This window comes from Salmo salar, chromosome 20 (genome assembly GCF_965601325.2).
Source record: "Salmo salar chromosome 20, fSalSal1, whole genome shotgun sequence".
Classification (NCBI taxonomy): Eukaryota; Metazoa; Chordata; class Actinopteri; order Salmoniformes; family Salmonidae; genus Salmo; species Salmo salar.
Window position 1 is genome coordinate 52,146,784 of NC_138310.1, and position 20,191 is coordinate 52,166,974.

The 20,191-nt window shown below is 43.9% G+C and overlaps 3 protein-coding genes across 7 annotated transcripts in view; all 3 read left to right on the forward strand.

Annotated features, from left to right (window-relative positions):
* On the forward strand, nucleotides 1-6,755 carry LOC106580783 (adapter molecule crk). Its single transcript, XM_014162190.3, has 3 exons — nucleotides 1-536; nucleotides 810-1,378; nucleotides 3,748-6,755. The coding sequence occupies exons 1-3, from the start codon at nucleotides 317-319 to the stop codon at nucleotides 3,883-3,885; spliced, it is 927 nt and encodes a 308-aa protein (XP_014017665.1). The 5' UTR covers nucleotides 1-316; the 3' UTR covers nucleotides 3,886-6,755.
* A 374-nt stretch (nucleotides 6,756-7,129) lies between these two features.
* LOC106580784 (14-3-3 protein epsilon) lies at nucleotides 7,130-13,004 on the forward strand. Of its 4 annotated transcripts, none has more exons than XM_014162194.2 (7): nucleotides 7,130-7,430; nucleotides 8,747-8,946; nucleotides 9,209-9,315; nucleotides 9,924-10,130; nucleotides 10,257-10,393; nucleotides 10,871-10,918; nucleotides 12,002-13,004. In XM_014162194.2, the coding sequence occupies exons 1-6, from the start codon at nucleotides 7,367-7,369 to the stop codon at nucleotides 10,876-10,878; spliced, it is 723 nt and encodes a 240-aa protein (XP_014017669.1). In that variant the 5' UTR covers nucleotides 7,130-7,366; the 3' UTR covers nucleotides 10,879-10,918; nucleotides 12,002-13,004. The 4 variants fall into 4 exon arrangements, with proteins under 4 accessions (XP_014017669.1, XP_014017670.1, XP_014017667.1 ...); XM_014162195.2 differs by having other exon boundaries at nucleotides 12,005-13,004; XM_014162192.2 differs by lacking the exon at nucleotides 10,871-10,918.
* A 5,349-nt stretch (nucleotides 13,005-18,353) lies between these two features.
* LOC106580786 (unconventional myosin-Ic) overlaps nucleotides 18,354-20,191 on the forward strand; it is a 77,977-nt gene continuing 76,139 nt past the window's right edge. The window contains exon 1 of one of the 2 annotated variants that reach the window (XM_014162197.3): nucleotides 18,354-18,797. In XM_014162197.3, the coding sequence (XP_014017672.1) occupies nucleotides 18,705-18,797 (93 nt within the window). In that variant the 5' untranslated portion in view covers nucleotides 18,354-18,704. The remainder of the gene's footprint in view (nucleotides 18,798-20,191) is intronic. The other variant, XM_014162196.3, reaches the window with a different exon arrangement.

The following is a 20,191-nucleotide window of genomic DNA, read 5'->3' on the forward strand; positions in this document are numbered from 1 at the left end:
CGTTTTGTTTCCCCGGATCCGCCATTTCATTTTTTGAAGTTACTTGTGACAAGTTACAAGATTTGATTCAAAATTGTATTGTTTTACAACTGGGTTGGGTAAGTTCTAATCGACATATTTTAATCGGGCGATCAGACACGTTTTGTACGAGGACCGACTTTTGCATTTTAAATTGATGGGCATAGGCAAGTTGCGGATGTCGCCTATTTTCCAAATGTGTTCTACGCGCTAAAGTTTTTGTATGAGTTGAATGCTGGTTGTGGATAAGGGGATTCAAAGGGAAGGCCCGTGAAGCCTCGGCTTTGGAGTGGGAGTCATGGCCGGAAATTTTGACGCAGAGGATCGTGCAAGTTGGTACTGGGGAAGATTAAGTAGACAGGAGGCAGTTTCACTTTTACAAGGACAGAGACACGGAGTGTTTTTGGTGAGAGACTCTATTACAAGCCCTGGCGACTACGTCCTGTCCGTTTCAGAGAATTCCAAAGTCTCGCATTACATAATCAACAGCATCAGCAACAACCGGCAGTCTGGCTCAGGTAAGAGAGACATGGTTTGGGGCAAGCCACTCCACGTTCATTTGGCTTTATTTGGAAAATAATTTAAGATGAACTTCCTACGAGTGAATCAAACAAACAGTGACATTTGGTTCAACCAGACGTCAAATATGTAGTCCGCTGCCTTTTAATGCGCCAGAAATGTGGTAATTCACATGCCGGTTAATAAGGCCTAATACCTTTGCCAGTGAAATGGTTTCGGTTGTTCTTTCCTTCTTTTCTACTCATCCCTCTTTCCCCACCCTCCTTTCCCAGGCCAGGCGCCTCCACGGTTCCGCATAGGTGACCAGGAGTTTGACGCCCTCCATTCCCTGCTGGAGTTTTACAAGATCCACTACCTGGACACCACCACACTGATAGAGCCCATCAACAAGGCCAAACACTCTCCCTTGGTCGGTGTCAACGCAGGTGCTGGAGGCCCGTCGCAGCGGCAGGAAGACGAGATGGTCCGTGCCCTCTTCGACTTCCCGGGCAACGACGATGAGGATCTGCCTTTCAGAAAGGGCGACATCCTGCGGGTCCTGGAGAAGCCTGAGGAGCAGTGGTGGAATGCCAAGAATTTAGAGGGGCGTGCCGGGATGATCCCTGTGCCCTACGTGGAGAAGTACCGACCGGCCTCTCCCACCTCGGGGGGCTCTGGAACAGGGGGTCCAGGTGGGGTGGGCTCGGTAGACGGCTCAAGTGCTCAGGGACCACCTCTGCTAGACCCGAGCCAGTACGCCCAGCCCACACCTCTGCCCAACCTGCAGAACGGACCCGTCTTTGCCAGGGCCATCCAGAAGAGGGTGCCCAATGCCTACGACAAGACCGCCCTTGCCTTAGAGGTACCTACCTAGCTGTGCTCTCTCGTTCTCTCATCTCCTCTTTCCCTTTATTCATCATCCCTCTCTCAGATTCTTTGATCCTCCTCATTTTGTCATGGATTTTCCTTTGTCCTCAGCCTTCAGTGCCATGAAGCTAATAATGACTGGTCTTGTTCAACATATATTTTCTTTGGCATTATGTTAAGATTGAGGCCAGAGAATCAAATCACTTATTTATTTATTTTTTTATGCCATTAAAAAAAAAACTATGATTTTAGAATGATATTGAATTAATGACATTTTTGAATGGTTGTCTGTACTGTTATATTTGTAATGCCAATATCAGTGTCTAATTGGTAATCCTCGCTACTGGGACTGGTTTCATCTGTTGGAAAGTCATAATCTGAAGAAGACCCTAGGTTCCTTCCCAGTGGGTCATTCCAAGTTACCCCTAGGTTCCTTCCCAGTGGGTCATTCCAAGTTACCCCTAGGTTCCTTCCCAGTGGGTCATTCCAAGTTACACCCCTAGGTTCCTTCCCAGTGGGTCATTCCAAGTTACACCCCTAGGTTCCTTCCCAGTGGGTCATTCCAAGTTACACCCCTAGGTTCCTTCCCAGTGGGTCATTCCAAGTTACCCCTAGGTTCCTTCCCAGTGGGTCATTCCAAGTTACCCCTAGGTTCCTTCCCAGTGGGTCATTCCAAGTTACCCCTAGGTTCCTTCCCAGTGGGTCATTCCAAGTTACCCCTAGGTTCCTTCCCAGTGGGTCATTCCAAGTTACCCCTAGGTTCCTTCCCAGTGGGTCATTCCAAGTTACCCCTAGGTTCCTTCCCAGTGGGTCATTCCACCTTTTACCCCTAGGTTCCTTCCCAGTGGGTCATTCCAAGTTACCCCTAGGTTCCTTCCCAGTGGGTCATTCCAAGTTACCCCTAGGTTCCTTCCCAGTGGGTCATTCCACCTTTTACCCCTAGGTTCCTTCCCAGTGGGTCATTCCAAGTTACCCCTAGGTTCCTTCCCAGTGGGTCATTCCAAGTTACCCCTAGGTTCCTTCCCAGTGGGTCATTCCAAGTTATGTCTTACTTTCCACTCACTGCTGGAAGGAATGAAGGAGTTGGTATGTGGCCTCTGTGACTCGTTGTCTGTGACTTCCTCCTCAGCTTCTTAACCAGTTGCATGCCCCTCAGTGTCCCAGCCGCTAGGTTTGTTAAACAAGGTAGTCCGGGTCGTGTCCATGAGTCACCAAACAGAAAATTGACTGAAACGGGGGGGGGGATTTTCCTGATCTTGTCCTATAAGCAAAACGTTTTGCCCTAATGAATATGACCCAGTGCATACAGGGTGGTGGTCAGTCAGTCTGAACTCAATGGCCAACTGCTCTAAAGCTCATTAGAGAATGCTGCCAGAGGCTCCCTCCCTGACTGTCTTAACTAACTGTCCGGAAGGGGAAAGAGGGCTTCCAAAGCGGAGGTCGTTGTGGGAAGGAAATACTTTGTGTAGAGGAACATTTCCTTTCATTTCTATGAGGACATTACTCTGAGCCAGAGCGGCCTCTGGGCAACAAGCCAGCGGTCTTAGTCTCAGCTTTCCCCCCTCTCCTCCTAACCTGCTTGGAGAGAGGGAAGAAGGGAGAGAAGGAACAGTAACACTGAAACAGATACACAATGTTCACTTTCTGGACTTTCTGTCTTGATGGAATGAGCTACAGGGTGGAAGTAGTCTGTTTGTCCTCTGTCTTTTGGAATACCAAAGTGTTAGGCTTCGTGCTTACAAGGACGAAAATTAATGTCAAAGACTTGTGTTAAAATGTTGCCTAAAGTTTATATACTTTTTGGTCCCAGACAGGTTAAATTTTCTATCCACCCAAGAATCAGTCAGCACAGCGCTCCAATGATAACAAACAGGATATTTACCCTCTATAAAGGTGTTTGCCAGTGGTATGACTCAGGAGGTATATAGGTTTAATGATTAGCCCCTGCACATACTTCCTGGTCACATCTTAGTCGATGAGAGAACTTCACTCTGTAGAAGAATGGTCCAACTGTAAAGAAGAGGGCCTACAGGGTGAACCAACAAATTAACCTCAGGAGTACTGGTTTGTGTTTAGTTGCGCTGCGATTTGTGTGTTTGCGAGGCCAAATGAACCGCTGCGATACATAGACAAAGTTTCACACGTGGCTATCAAGCTGCAACTACTGCAACAAGGTCATTACAGGGTGAACACAGTGTTCATTGGGCAGCAAACGGACTGAAACGGGGAGCGTCTCCCTGGACTTGTCCAGTTAGAAACGCGCATTTTTGTGTTCCGTTGAAGTGTTTTGAAATGTTTTCCGTCGCGTGCCCTAATGAACATGAGCCAGGTCTGTCTGTCTGACGAGTCCTTCTCCTCCTGCAGGTGGGCGACATGGTGAAGGTGACAAAGATCAACGTGAACGGCCAGTGGGAAGGCGAGTGCAAGGGCAAACGAGGCCACTTCCCCTTCACCCACGTTAAGCTGCTGGACCATAACAGCCCTGAGGAAGACGTGAGCTGAGAGTGGACACTGGGCTCCTTGACCTTCTCCCATCCCTCACCCTGCCCTTACACACACAGACACTCACTCCCTCACATGCCACCATCGCCCCTGTGCCAATCAGCAGCCTCCGCATGGCCACACTCAGACACACACACACACACACCACCACTTCCTCTCCCTCAGTTGGCCCTGTTAGATAATCATTACGCTGTGTCTTCGTCTCACACACACCACCATTATTTATACCACTTCAGCACCATGGCCAGCTCTATCAAAACACACACGTTCCCCTTCTAAAGAAGAAAGACTCAGGCCTTGTCTGATGGGATGAGGACAATACCAACAGGAATCGTACACACAGAGATCCATGGAGAAACACTTTCCTCTGGCTGTCGAAGAGAGCCGTCAGAATGACACTACACTGTACACAAAACTATCATCCTTACTACAAATCCACGACCAAGTAACTAGTCTTTTTGTAAGGGAAGAAAAATAACATATCGTTATGAAATTGTTGAGAACCATTACAGGCTAAAATCATGTCGTTTTTTTCTCTTTTTTTGCCTCGTTTTTCTGAGAAGTGAGATTACCAGTCCACCACTATTGCGGAGATCTCATCAAATGTGTCGGCTATGTTGTGAGCTTGCGGTATTGTCAGGCGCTAACCCTCTCTGTCTTACTTGTTTGTGTCTGTCTTGCTTGTCTGTGCTCTTTGACAAGCCTTTGTCTGCTCCACTCCTACTCCGAATCACTGAGACTTTGTTTTTTTTCCCCCACACACGGCTGTTAACTTGTTCTAAACATTGGAGATGCCTTTTGTGTATGATCAGCCAGGGTCGTGGAAACGTTCTGCCATATCATACCATAGCCAAGGATAGACTGTTAAAATGACATTTTTTTGTATGACTTAAGCTCAATGGTAACATGAATTGGCTTTCTCCTTGGAAGCTGTTAGATTCTAAACTGGTTACTGTAGTACTTGTTCTCCTGTACACGTTGGTTACAAAGTCAAGGCACTGCATTGACACCGAGTTCTCACTTTTCCGTTCTAGATTCCTGTCATCCACTACCTTTTGAGAATTGATGTCTGTCCCTATTCATTAGTGTAATAGAGCGAGCAAAACACCCTTTAATTTGCATGCATCCACAAACCACCACACTATTACTTAGACTGTCAACTTTGAATAGGTGTCCTCTGTTGATAAGAGATCACAGTTAAGTCCAGCTGTTGACACATAACAATAATCTTTCCATTCCTATCATGTAGGATACTGGCTACGTTTGCTCCCTGGCACAGCATCATACATGTTACATATATGTCCTAAACTGTACACTGCAGATTCGTATCTCTGTTCCACTATAAATGAAACCTGTATCTGAGCATTCTTACACTTTGCACCCCACTGAATGCGCCCATGAAATTCACTTGGATAACATCACCTCCTAGAGTGGTTTCCCATAGATTAAGGCAGAGGTGACTTGAGAAATGGGTTACCTCGTCTTCAGTGGAACTGGCCACTAGGGTGCACTGCAACAGCATTAGGCAGAGAGGTGCTGGGTGAACCAACGTGCTCGTCTGCCTCCTAGCTTTAGCCCATGTTGATCAATACAGTTGTCTGTGTTGAGGATGCTGGAGGTGAAATGTTTTATTTTCAGAATGCACTTTAATCAATCATTTCTTACAATTACTTGCCAGTTCAGGCCCCTCCCTTTCAATTGCGTTTCTTGCCTTTTCTGCTGTGTTCATTGTCTGTGGCAGAACTTGTGCTGGCTTTTTTTAATTTGTATATATAATCGAAGGTAATTTAGCCCCAAATTTATGACGCAGCTGTGGAAAATCCAAATGCATGCATTGTCAGGGTGTGAAGACTTGAGTATGGTTATACAAGTTAAACTCCAATTATGTAGTACCTCATCCAAAATACACCATCTGCTGTCCATAGATGTAGGTTCTGGGTAGTAGATGCTGCAGAGTCCAGAGGAATAGAATATATAACCTTTTGACAATTGGATTGTCCTCAAACCACAAGGGTTTTCCATTGTCCTCAAACTTGTACCATTTCTCTGTATAATTGTAGCTTTCGGACCAACTGACAAACTGTTTTATAGCCAATTTATGCCACAATCTATGTTTAAGGGCACGGTTGGGTAGGTTACTTTCTAAATGTAATCAGTTACTAGTTACCTGTCCAAAATTGTAATCAGTAATAACTTTTGCATTACCCAAACTCAGTAACATAATCTGATTACTTTCCCCTTCATAAGCATGAAAAGGTACCATCAAACACATTTGGGGTGTCATAGTGGTCTCTGACTTGTGGTCAGACCCGGTCAGGTATAACAAATCTAAACTTGCACCTTTTTTCAATGCGAAAATGAATGTCATTGAGAAAACAGAAAGGTGTCAATGTATTTTTTCCGCAAACGTCCTTTCTGAATTTAGAAGTAATATAGTTTTTCAAAAGTAACTAATCTGGTTAAAATATTTTAGCTGGTAATGTAACTGATTACAGTTAGTTTCTTTGTAATCAGTTACTCCGGTATTAACATCTGTTAAATCATGTCTGCTTTTTCATTCATTCTCTCAATGCATGCCTGTTTATGTAATCTGCCCTTATTTTTTATGATTTTGTTTTGTCAATCAGGCCTATAAATATTTTAAAGTATTGTATTTTTGTAACCCTGTGGAAGTCATTACCTTTCATAAGGGGGCTTGGTTGGCAACCGCAAATGGAAATTGTGATGATATCAAAATGTGCCATTGTATTATAACACTATATTCTTTCAAGACAATTGAAGTGACCATTTATTTTCTGTAGCATGTAATGTGTTAAGATATACATAGTAAATAAAGTCAAAGGATTGGCAAATGAAAATACTGTACCCTATCGATCTTGTGGATTGTCATAAATGTGAGATCAAACAGCAACGCCTTTTTTCATTCATAATTTCTCTCACTTGTCATACATACGCCAGTTGGCCTACTTGGGTGTTTATTTGTATTTAAATATCCAGACAGCTGATTATTATTGCAGGCCTGTCCACCAAAACTTGGTCCCAGATTTGTTAAAGATGTCACAGCCAGCCTGTTTCACGTGTTCTGGTTAAGAAGAAAGATTGAGAAAGCCTTATCAGGCTTTAAAAAAAAAAAAATGAATGTGATCATGCTCATCATGATCATGGTTACTGTGGGTGGAAATGGAAATGTCTGGAATCCCGAGTCAGTGGTTGCCAAGCCGTGCTAAAATGGGAGGGGGGGTTTCTGAGCCAGGCGGGGATCCTCAATGGAGGTGATGCGTGTGTGGTGTGAAAGGTTCCCGGATGTAGATTTTCGCCATTTTTTTTTTTTTTACTCCAGTACAACCGGTGGGGTGGAAACGCCACTGATCTATCCGTTGATTTTCCAGGAACCACCGACAGATTGACCTAGTAGCAGCTACTGTCGAGCCTTTTTTAGCAATTTGTCAGTTAAACTAGACTATTCGACACTCGGAACAAAATGGGCGATCGGGATGATTTAGTATATCAGGCAAAACTCGCCGAACAGGCTGAGAGATATGACGGTAAGAGACAATTGTATTATTCGATGGAGGGACATGTTCGTTGCTGGGGATTTTTCTTCACCAGTTAGCTAACGTTAGCTAGCTAGTAGCTACCAACATAGCTAACACTTGCACTCACTCATCCTCACTCCCTCTTGCAGGGGGCCTCTAGCGAGGACGGTGAAGTCAGTGCGCTAACGCATTAGCTTAACTAGCTAGCTGTGTAGCTAACATTAATTAGCCAATACGATAGCCACTTAACCAGATTTGTTTAAATATATGGATAATTTAAAGAGAATACAAAATGGCGGATTATTGATGGTGCGAGAGCTAGGTGGCTAACGTTAGCAAGCAAGTGGGGTGGTAGTTAGTTAACACGATAGCCAACTAACGTTATATGTGCTAGCTACGTGGGGGTTACTTTTCCCAAACAATGATGTCAGCCAATGTGAACATATACTACAGTACTAGATGGCAATCGAAATATGTAAATCTGTTGGCCTGCCAAATACCCTACCCTAGTTTACTAAACTTCTCGTGGTCCAACGTTAGCCATAGCCTGCTATCTGGGTGTGACGTATCGAAGACTGACCTGAAACAAAACCTACCCCAATGATAAGAAATTTTGACGTAGGTAGCTAAGTTAGCAAGCTAGCTAACGTGCCTGTCAATTGGCATGAAGCAGAAGCTGTTTTTAGATGTGTTATTACAGGGCATGGTCACGCCTGTCTGGCTGGCCACACGCAGCTTTGATTTGCCCCGAAGTAAAACCAGTTGAGCTGCTTCATTTCACCCTCAAATCAAATGCGATTATTCACAGACATGCTGCTCTCATTCTTGACACTGATGTAACTATCTGTTTCTGAAAGGTATGGTTATGTACCTTGTCACTGGGTATACGTTGATTGGGTATAGATGTAGTCTTGTAGAATTAATGCCTCGGCATGACTGAATTAAGCCTAAATGTTGCAGCAGATACTACCTTCCAAGATCGTTTGATCAAGAACCTGTATTTATCCGGCAGATCAGAGTAGGCATACTGATCTAGAATCAGGTCTCACCTGTCCTTATTCATATTCATTATGGTTGATTAGGCAAAATTGATCATAGATCTACTCTGAGACTCTGTGAATACAGGCCCAGGTTTAGGGACAGAGACACTTGTAAATAGGACTTTATATGATTGGGATTGTATTGTTAGGTTGAGAAATTCAAATCTGTAACTTCATCATAAGAAAAAGGAAGAAAAAAATCTCTGAAGTCAAACTTTGTCCCGTGGTTTTATTTTATGATCTTTCAGCCCCAATTACTTACGACTTCCTCTCTGCTCCCCACAGAAATGGTGGAGTCCATGAAAAGAGTGGCCGGGTTGGATGTGGAACTAACAGTCGAGGAGCGAAACCTACTATCAGTGGCCTACAAAAATGTCATTGGGGCGAGGAGAGCATCATGGAGGATAATCAGCAGTATTGAACAAAGGGAAGAAAACAAGGGTGGAGAAGACAAATTGAAAATGATCCGGGAATACAGGCAAACAGTGAGTAAGCCCAGAAGTATGAGTCACTGAGTGCATTCGTGTAGAACTGGTGCGAGAGAGATCTGACATGATGGGAGAAGCATTTGACCTGCAGCACTCTTAAATCAATATGGTCGCATTTCTACTGGAGACAATTGTGAACGATATAAAATAATTTAGGCAATTCACCTGAATGATAACATTTGTGTATTGTTGAGTGTTGCTTGTTGTGCCTAACATTGTGCCAGTGGCTGGTCATTCATTGAGTCATTTTCTCCTGCAGGTTGAGAACGAGCTGAAGTCAATCTGTAATGACATTTTGGATGTACTGGACAAGCATCTTATTCCAGCTGCCAACACGGGAGAGTCCAAGGTCTTCTACTACAAAATGTACGAGCCTCTTCACTTGTTTGGGAATAGATGCTTGATAGATGGTTATTGGTGGGGGGGTTTTATGACCCTGTTAGAATAGTATTCCACAACCATTTGTATTTATTTAATTTAACCCTTATTTTACCCAGTAAGTTGACAGAACACACCTAGGGAATAGTTACAGGGGAGATGAGGGGGGATGAATGAGCCAGTTGTAAACCGGGGCATGATTAGGTGGCCATGATGTTATGAAGGCCAGATTGGGAATTTAGCCAGGACACCGGGGTTCATACCCCTACTCTTAAGTGCCATGGGCTTTTTTAGTGACCACGGAGAGTCAGGACACCCGTTTAACTCCCCATCCGAAAAACTCTTAATGGCTCTAGAATAAAGCGTAGAGCAGGGATTGTGATTCCTCCAGCTAAATCAGGAATTCCTGCTTTGACATTTCTCCTCCATTTGTTGCTCATCGAAACGGACCTATCCCCTAGATTTTCTTCAGGTTGTCCTGTTCCCGTCCCTGGGATAGGAACGTAGTTGTTTCCCATGGACCCGTGTTTGCATGGAGCCTTATCTTTTACACCACGGTGACCCACTGATGCTTCTCTGTCTTGCTCTTCCCTCAGGAAAGGCGACTACCACAGGTATCTGGCTGAGTTTGCCACCGGGAACGACAGGAAGGAGGCTGCAGAGAACAGTTTGGTCGCCTACAAAGCTGCGAGCGACATCGCCATGATCGAACTGCCACCTACACACCCCATTCGCCTAGGCCTCGCTCTTAACTTCTCCGTATTTTACTATGAAATCCTCAACTCGCCCGACCGCGCCTGCAGGCAAGTACCTCGCATAGCTCTCCCTTGATAGACTTCTAACTTAAAATATCACATTTTTATGTTGATTCAATACGGTGACCTATTCTCTTGATACAAGTGTGACATAATCCCGTGTTTGTACTGCAGGTTGGCGAAGGCTGCGTTCGATGACGCCATCGCAGAGCTGGACACGCTGAGCGAAGAAAGCTACAAGGACTCCACACTAATCATGCAGTTGTTACGCGACAACCTGACACTATGGACTTCAGACATGCAGGGAGATGGTAAGCGTGAGTGAGAGGTCCCCCACTTGGACTTTTAGAATGTATGGAGGAAGTTGGTCATATTATGAAGGGGGGGAAATAGATTTGAGAGCATGCTCAATTCTGCCATTTCTTCCAGTCTGAGTTATGCTTGCAATATTACAGCAGTTAGCCTTTGCCATTTTTTTGTCAGTTAATCCATTACAATATGTTTGTAAACAGATGCTATCCTACCAGAAGAGTGTAGCACTCAATCTTGTTGAGTTGTGCTGTTGGTTATTCGGCTCTTTTCTAAGCTGCTGACGTGGATCATTACGCTAACCCGAACGTCTCCCTTCTCCATCCGTCTCTAACCCAACCTTGTGCCTTTCACCTTGCAGTTCCTTCTGCATTGCTTAGTGGTCTTCTCCCCCCTCTCTCTGCCCTCTAGAGTTGTAGCTTCTTCAACCTTCATCTTAACGTCCGACTCATCTCTCCTCTCTCCTTCCGTTTGTGTAGAATCCTAAAGGAACAAAACAGCCGTTTATTTCCCATAATCTGTACTTTGTAAGTGTTTTCTGCATTTAGTTTGACTCGTTTGTGTTCTGTCCACCTTCACTACTAAGTCACTGCAACGCCACTCACCTGTCATCGGTTTGTGTCATGGGGAAAGTTGTATGTTCACACTGTGTCTTATGAATCGTCCTTCTACGTAGTGATTGTTTTTAAATCACCGCTGTATCAGTAATGCATTTAGTTAGAGCAACTGTCTTTTTCATGTTCTGATGGACAGCTGACAGATTATTGGGTTCTGTAGGACAGCTCTGTAGGTACAAGGTGACCATCTTTCTCTGTGGGGCTGCAAGGTGTTTCACCAAGTTCCAACTTTGGTTTGTGTGTAGAGTCTGACGCTCTGAAGTTGCCTGCCTGGTCTCCGTAGCTATTGTAAGAGGACTAACAGCATGGCACCAGTTGTTGAGCAAGCTGTATGTGATATCCTGTCTGTCTTTGACTAGGTGACATTTATCTACATCCAGTCTCGTAATCGCTGTGTCATTCTGTCTGCCTGGCGTCCTGAAGCATGACACAAATAGACAGTTGTCTCACTAGCAACGGAACACCAGCACAATATAGTGGCTAATGTTGGGAATATAATACTTGGGTGTAGAGTCTTGGGCAGATCTATCCAAATATTCTATGTTACTGCATTAGCTAGATGGCTAAGGAGAAATTCACCAATCAAACTTGCTTCTCAATTATAAACGGAAGTCATCTATTAGGTTGTCAAGTATGGCCCAAATAGGACTTTTCGTTCGAAAGCTTTTTAGTTACTCTGAGATGTCCTTTTTTTATTTGAAGCACCACACTGGTGCGTTTTGATATGCTCTACGAGGTCGTAGTTAGTGGTTGAAGTTTCACTGCATGTGCTAAGATGTGACGTGGCACGCTGAATGAAACCACCGCTGGGCTCACTTCGGCTTGTCCACCTGCAACTTCGGAGACTTAATTTAAAACTGTCACAGGAGTAATGCAATACTTCCACAGCATCTCTGTTTGGACACTGATTCTGATCACCTAGACTGAGGGTTGTCTCTCTTGTAAATAACCTGAAAGCCCAGCCCTCACCGTCCATTGTCTCTTGTTTTCAAGCAGGTGAAGAACAACAGAACAAAGAGGCGCTGCAAGATGTGGAGAACGAGCCCCAGTAAGACCTCACAGCCAACTTGAGACCCCCGCCTCCACACTCACCCCTCCCCCAAAATGAAAACAAACCAGAGTCCCAACAGGAGCCACCACGCCCAAGTGACAGCGGCTCTCTAGAGATAATCAGTTCTCTTCATTAACATTTTATTTTTTTCCCCTTAAATTCAATTCAAATATAAATACCACTTAATTGAGACGACATACAATTTTGGAAAGACAGAGTCCCTGGATAATTTTATTTTTCTTGGTACAAGCATTTCTGATTTTTATCTTCATTATTGTATTTTTTGTTTTTGCTCTTTCCTCAATATTTTATCAGTTGCTGGATGTATTTTGAGAATTTTTTTTCTTAATGTAATTACAGAAATTAACTTTTATTACTGATATGTCTATTAGTTGTGGGAGCTGTAATATTTCTGTGTTAGTGAAAGATGCAAATCATTAAACCTTCTAAGGGCAAGTCTAAACAAAGTGCTCTTCTTAACTTAGTTTTTCAGAGGAAGTCGGCAAAATTCTTGATATCCACGTGGAGCAAAATGCTTAACTTTTACACCATAGTGATTCTATTGTGATGTTTTGGATTGTACTTTGTGCTAAAATACTGTATTGTGCGTACTTGCTGATTTCAGATGGTGGCTGGTAGCGGTTTTAAAACTCCAAGGGAGCATTGTTGCGTTTAGTGAAGAAACGGCTCTCGATTGGCTTCTGTTGCAAAATGACAGGGTTCTAAATAGATGACTTCAAGCCTGCATGAGTTAATGAATAGTTTTTCTGCCTCTTTCCCCTCCTTTACGTTGTTCATGTTTTTCTTTTCTTTTTGCTGCATTATGTGTAACTTAAAGCTAATTTGTACTACTGGATATCTGACTGGAGCCACAGATAGAGCACCTGTATTGTTCTTACTGAAACACAGCATGGAATTAACATTAAACAATCTAAATTAAACATACCTAAACGTCTGGTGTTGATTTCATCAAACGATTTAATTCGTGCTACTCGATTTTTGACTGAATGTTTATGGTAGGCGTAAAGACATGGAATTGGGTGTTTTAAACGTGGATTAGAAATTACTCACGAAATGGTACTTGCCTACTTTCGGTAGGCCATGTTAAGTCACTGTCGTTTGAGATGCACCGGAGGAAGGTTGGAGATGGACAAGGTGGTTTCGAACACCACCACAGACCTCATGGTTGGTTGGCCCCTACACTAAATCTCTAATTGGGAGTTTTTTTGTTGAAGATTAAGTTAAAACAATTTTAATGATGGATTTCATTTATTTGCTAGCACTTGTCATACATAAAGTGCTTTACTTGTATATCAGTTAAGCATGTATGGCAGGGAAATAAGTAGGCCTACATTACAAGAATGTTGGCTTTGACAAGTTATTCAAATGAAAAGGGACAAATAATCCTACAAAACGCTTATATAAATTGTCACCGTGACACTCCGGTGACAGGTGACTAAGACCCTAACTAGGTTACAGGGGCCCTAGTCTCAACAGCCACAGTGTCTATAAAGAAAGCCCTAGGTGCTGGTCTAGGTTTGTTTGAACACGTTAAGTCTTGAAATCATTAACAAAAGTCTAGTCGTTGATGAAATGTAGGAGTAGCAGAGCTTCCCCATCAGTGAGCTGAAGTCTGCCTCTTCCAAACGGGCATTTTCACTTTTTTTTTTTTTTTCTCCAGATGTTGATATTTCAAGTGTTGATTTAACCCAGTGTTAATAGTAATAACTTTCAAGAATATAAGGATTTATATTTGCTGGTCTTTTCTTGATTGTTTATTCTTTATGTGAAAGTGAGTGAGTTCATCTCATTCATATGAGTACACCTGGTGTGTTTATTTTGTCATTTGACAGTTGGTTATGTGTCAATCATAAGACTGACTTACATTAACGCGGAGTGAAATAATCTTTCAGGCAGGGCACATGTTGCGCAGAATGACACACAATCAAAGTGTGATTTTTCATCTGCGTCAATCAATACCACCAGCCGCTGGAGCTGCCTTGCGGTGACATTGGCCATGTACAGGTCGCATATGCCACGTTCCATTTCCTGCAATACAGAGAGACAACCCATTGTACGTGGTTTGTAAATTGTGATTCGATATAGATTTGTCCACAGCTGCTGTTTTGCACATAGTATTTTGTAACAGGATTATACATTTTAAACGGATTAAGATTCTCACATTTCATCCATAAACTAGTCAGTCTATTGTTTCTGCTGGGTAGGCGCCTGCTGGTGAGGGTTCCTCTCAGACCATCCGCTGTGGTGGGGGGAGCCACGTTACATGATGCCATTTGATTTGGATTTACCTTGAGAGAAAGCAGTCCATCTCTGTCCTTATCAAACTTCTCAAAGACTCTCCTGTAGAGGTTGCTTCTTCGCTTACACACTCCGACAGAACCTGCAGAGATAGCCCCGTGGAGAGAGGCCTGGCTGGGACACAGAGAAAGATGAGAATGACCTCCAAAATCGTGTCACTTCCACCAAATGAATGAATGACAGATCTCACATTCTGAATTGATCTGTGGCATATCCATCCAAGCCACTCTCCAGCTGTCTGAAGTCGATTGGCAGGTCAAATCGACGTATCGTTTTGGATGGACACAGCCTTGCCTCCATTGGTTGGTGTTTACCTCTCTGTTATTGGATGAATGTGATTGTCAGTATTGTTAAAGACAGACAGTGCCAACTCTTCAGTGAGTATTCAATGTATAATAAGGCAGTCTTACAGCATTGTCCAACTCATACAACTGTGTGCGTATGCTGTCCAGACTCTCCTCTCCCGCCTCACTAGTTACAGGGTGACACAAGAGCAGCTTCTTTAGCACCCCCAGGAGAACAAGACGTGTACATACAGAGGCTGCTTCCACTGAAACTCAGCTAAAACTACATTCGATATTTGAGAGAAGAGATCAAAGCTGATCTGTTGACTGTACCTATATTACGTTGTCAGAAATAGAAAACAGGTAAGGCATTTGTGAAAATCTGACATTTGTGGAAATATTTTGTAATTATGAGGATCCCAAGCTTGGAATAGGTCTGACCTTACCTGGGGGTCAAATATCGATGGACTGACAGGCAGAATCCTTTCCTTCTCCTCACACTCTATTTTCCTCTTCATTTTCCCACTCCCCCTTCCAGCTGAGATCTGTCCATCAGATCTAGGATGGCTGTAGATGATAGTTGACATGTAAAATAGGAGATGGATTTTATCATTAGTCATGTTGTACACCGAGTTTATCAAAACATTATGACGTCACCTCTTAAATCAGTGTAGATGAGGGGAAGGGAAGGAGACAGGTTGAAGAAAGATTTTTAAGCCTTGAGACAATTGAGACATGGATTATGTGTGTGCCGTTCAGAGGGTGAATGGGCAAGACAAAAGATTTAAGTGCATCAAGAATGGTCCACCACCCAAAGGACATCCAGCCAACTTGACACAACTGTGGGAAGCATTGGAATCAACATGGGCCGGCATGGGCTTTAGACACCTTGTAGAGTCCATGCCTGACGAATTGAGGCTGTTCTGAGAGTAAAATGGGGTGAAACTCAATATAAGGAAGGTGTTCCTAATGTTTTGTACAACTCAGTGTATGTATCTGATGTGTATGGTCAATACGTGAGTGATTCCTCTAATGTCCTATGGAGCAAACAGAAAAGACATTTGAATGGAGCGTGATTAAGAGGTACTTCACTCACCTTTTTGCACTTTTTCCCTCTTCAATATGACTTTCATGATACAGAGGAACACTCAAAGACCGGGATCTTCAGTGCTGGCAACATTTATGCATTGGGCCAAAAGGGAACGCTGTTCTTTCATAGAATCATTACCTGGTATACTGCAGAACTAAAACATGCCTTTTCGAAAAGTTTCTTTCGCTTTTTTTTTTTAATTGATTTTCTCAGCATTCATACTTCAGTCCTTCTCATTATAAACACTGTTTTTTCTTCTGAATGTGTTGCTTACCTAGTGAGTATGGAGACTAATCACCTAGCTACTAACTGTTTGGATTAGGCCTATAGTTGCTTGTAGTCTTCTTTAACTATACATTGGTGGGTTCTGGTCTCAACTGCTGGAGTGTGATTTCATTCTATCTTCAGTGGAGGCTTCAGATTTGTGTGCACAATAGATTTACCATGACACCATAATTAATTCCAACATTCATTGTGAGACTCATCGTGTGACTCAAGCTGTGTTTTTATCTGAAACCACAAGAGGGCAGCAATTGCTAGAGCTAGATAAAAAAAAAAGATTAGCTCAAATCGGCACGAGTTTGGCCCCATTCAAAGTTTTTATGGCAAATATAACCTACCGTAGGGGAAATGTAAGAAGAAAATAGAGTACCAAAATACAGTGTAATCTAATTAAAATTCATATTTTATTCATCTTTTGGACAAGTACAATCAGAACATTTCTGGGGAAATAAGAGTGAAGTCTACGCTGTAGTGTGAGAACAGTTCTTTGGGCTGGTGTTTGAGTGGTAGCCTAATCGGCGTCCCGTGCTTTCCTGTGGAAACGGCCCTGCTGAATCCTGCGTTGTCGGAGGCTGATAACGGCTTTTGAGCAGACAAGGAACAAACGGCATGGAAATATTAGGGATTTCCTTTTTAGGGTTAAAAGTAGACATGGCTATTTCCAGTCAACACTGTGATATAGCACCAGCCTATCCCAGTTTGTTAACTTCAGTACACAGTATGTTCTTGAACCTCTGCCCTACCACTCCCTGCCCTTTCTCGTTGCCGTGGCCACGTGCCATTTACTCACAGATTGGCCCATAACTCTCTCTCTCACACAAACAGGATGCAATTCCCTCTCTACATCCTTACAGACTTCTCTGTCAGTGACAAGTTGTGTCCGCGCCTAGTTCAGGAACACTGGCCCCTCGTGTAGGAGTTCTCCCACTGCGCCTGGCTCACCTTGACACACACTACCGTATAAAGGCTTTATAGGGCAATTCATAGTTGCCTTCTGTAACAGTTCTTGTTCTTCCCAGTATGTTTCAGGGATGTCTGTGTGTGTTCTCTCTCTCTTCTCATCCATAACAGTCTGCTAGGCTGAGCCCGGCCTGAGGACTTGCTGCGTCAACTCCACTGTTTCCTGTTGATGCCCAGCAATCAGGAATACCTTGAGCGCGGGTCAAAGGATGTGTGTCACTGTCACTTCCCCTCTCAGCAGCCCCCCAGACACTGTAGGAAGGCACACACCAATGGCCCACTACCACCACATGTACAAATAGCCGTGCTCTCACACACATATCTGCATGTTCACAAGGCCGTACACAAGGCTGTAATGAACACACACATCTAGGGAACACTGTGATTGAGGATAAGAAGGAACAATAACATAGAAGTTACAGAAGAGACACTGCCCACAGCCCACTATAGCGCAAACACTTTCCCCAAAACACTACTCAACACAACCACAATCAGTTTCTATACTTATTCTCAGTCACCCTCACCACATATCCCACCACTGACTGACCATATTGATGACCAAAAACATACAGTAATATAGAGCCATTGTTCCTTCGCCAATCATACACCCAAAACCATGCTGTAACTCCAGACTCAGCAAAACACAATCTATCGTTGATATTCAATCCATATCAGTGTTGATAATTAACATTTTGTGGTGGCATTGCTGAGATCGCTAGATGTCAGTGGTCCAGGGAGGGCAGCTTTTAAAGGGTTTGATTCTGAGAGGATGCTGAGATGATGCTGGTCGAGGGAACAAACAGGAACCTTGGGAGGGGTCACAAGGCACTGAGGGCAGTCAGTGTCACAGCAAAGATCAACGGGGTCATCAATCTGTGTGTGTGTGTGTGTGTGTGTTTACACCATTCTGTCACCGCAGACAGTGATATGGTCACAATGTCGCTGCTCCAGCCTCTGTCTGATACCCCCTGGCCTACTCCCCTCTGCCCATCTGCCTGTCTACATGAATTAGTGCGCCCCTTGGGGAGAGGAAACAGAAGACACTAGAAACACAAGAGGCACAAGTCCCTTATTTATTTCTGGAGAGGTGGGGGAGGCATGTGGTGTGTACGCGTGCCTCCCAGTTGTATATCCAGGGGAAATGTGGGGAAGCAGAGTGGGTTCCTCCGGTGTTTACCCTGTGAATGTTGAGAACGTCCGAGACAGGATGCATGGGTCCAGGAGGAAACCCTGATACCCGGGCTAACCCAGAGTGCACTGCGCCACAGCGATCTGGTGTGCAGGGGACATCAATTATACTGCTGGGCCAGCTGTGGAAAGAGAGCCTGACACTAACTATCTACACATATCCTTTGCCTGCTAAGGGAAAATTCGCACTAGAGCACTCTGCACAGAAGCAGGAAACATCCTTGTGCTTTGACTGTCTTGGCCTCGTTAGATAACTGAGAAAAGAAGCATACATGTAAATGACTGTATGTGCTGCCAGTAAAATATCTGTTTTTCTACTTTAGTTTTCCTTTCCTTCTTTCTATTGACAGTGTAACAGAAAGTGCCATATTCCTCTCGCAGACGTTAAGGGGAGGAATTTGTACAAACGTGCGAGGGGTGAATTCATTGCGACGCCGTCAGAAGGACCGAGTAAGTGGGCGGAGGACAGAGAGAGACAGAGAGAAAGGGATTGAGAAAGAGAAAAGGAAAGAGAGAGCGACCATGATGGAGCTGAGGATCCAGTTGATCCCTACAGGTGAGATCATCCTGTCCCCTGGGAAGAATGGAGAGAGCTACTGCCACAGCTGCACCAAGGTGAGTCCATCCATTCAACCTGCTGACTCCTCATACACTTGAAATAACTAGCTATCCTAGAGTAGGATTTCCCTAGCCTGGTCCTAGATCTGTTCGTGCTGTCTTGCTAACTTTGGCGAGACAGCACAAACATGTCTGGGACCAGGCTAGAATCTGGCTGTGTGGAAGTAGAGCTGGTGTATCATTTTAGAGGTTCACTGGGCACGGGGGAAAAAGTTGTTTACCGTGGCTGCCCACACTGTTTTTTCGCTTGACCACAGGAGGTTGGTGGCACCTTAATTGGGGAGGACAGGCCCGTGGTAATAGCTGGAGCGAAATAGGTGGAATGGTATTAAATAAATCCAACACGTGGTTAGATGCCATTCCGTTCGCTCCGTTCCAGCCATTATTATGAGCCGTCCTCCCCTCAGCAGCCTCCAAGCGGCTTACAGAGTGCAATCAATACCATCCTCATTCGATTTTTCCACTCAGTGCTAGGCTATTGATGTTGATTATGCATACTGGTTCAGCAGAGTGCCAAGTGAAAAAAGTTACATGTGGCTTATAATGTGCTGGCTACTTCAGTGTGTGAAGAGGTGTGAAAAGTTCATCCAATGTAAATGCAGATTCAGAAAAGTATACAAGACAAAATTGAACGGTGGAGAGGCACTGTCTTCACTTCAAGATAGAGGGCGTCATTTGAATAAACTAATTATAAACAATAAGAAAATCCAAACCAACTGAATGGTTGATTGCCACCTCAATAATGATATTAACATAACGTATGATCAAGTTAAAGAAGGGTTACATGTTTCTCTATGGAATGGGGAGAGCATTATTCTCTGCCAAGACATTTTGTCCATCTCTGTTGCACAAGTTCCTGGTGAATGTGAGAGTGGGTGGGACTGGTTCTCCAGTTCACGCAATCTAAGGAATGCAGGGTGTGGGGCTTTAAATCAGACAGCATATGGTGAAATAACAGGCCGTGCCATAGAAAGCAGTGCAGGTTAATGGAATGTTCAACTAGTACACAAACCAAATTTGACCAACTTGGATCTTAAGAATGAATAGAAATCTATAGTGTACAACCAGTGAGACGCTGTTTACTTTATACGTTTAGTTTGAGCCTTATGTTAATTCAGTGAGCAGGAGTGGCTAATGACGGGAACGGTATGGAATGTAGGTGAGGAAAAGACAGAGAAATTCCGGAACAGCACATGCGTTTCCCATACATCCCAACATTCCGCCACGGTCACATCACCCTCGCGTGCCTCTGATTTTGGGTGCGTGTGTGTGTGTGTGTGTGTGATTGAACATGTGGACTTGTGAACTGAAGGCACGTGTAGTGTGCGAGTTAATAAGTAGGCATATGCGCTATTTTCTAATTCCTTATTCGAGGAACAATGCCCTCTTCA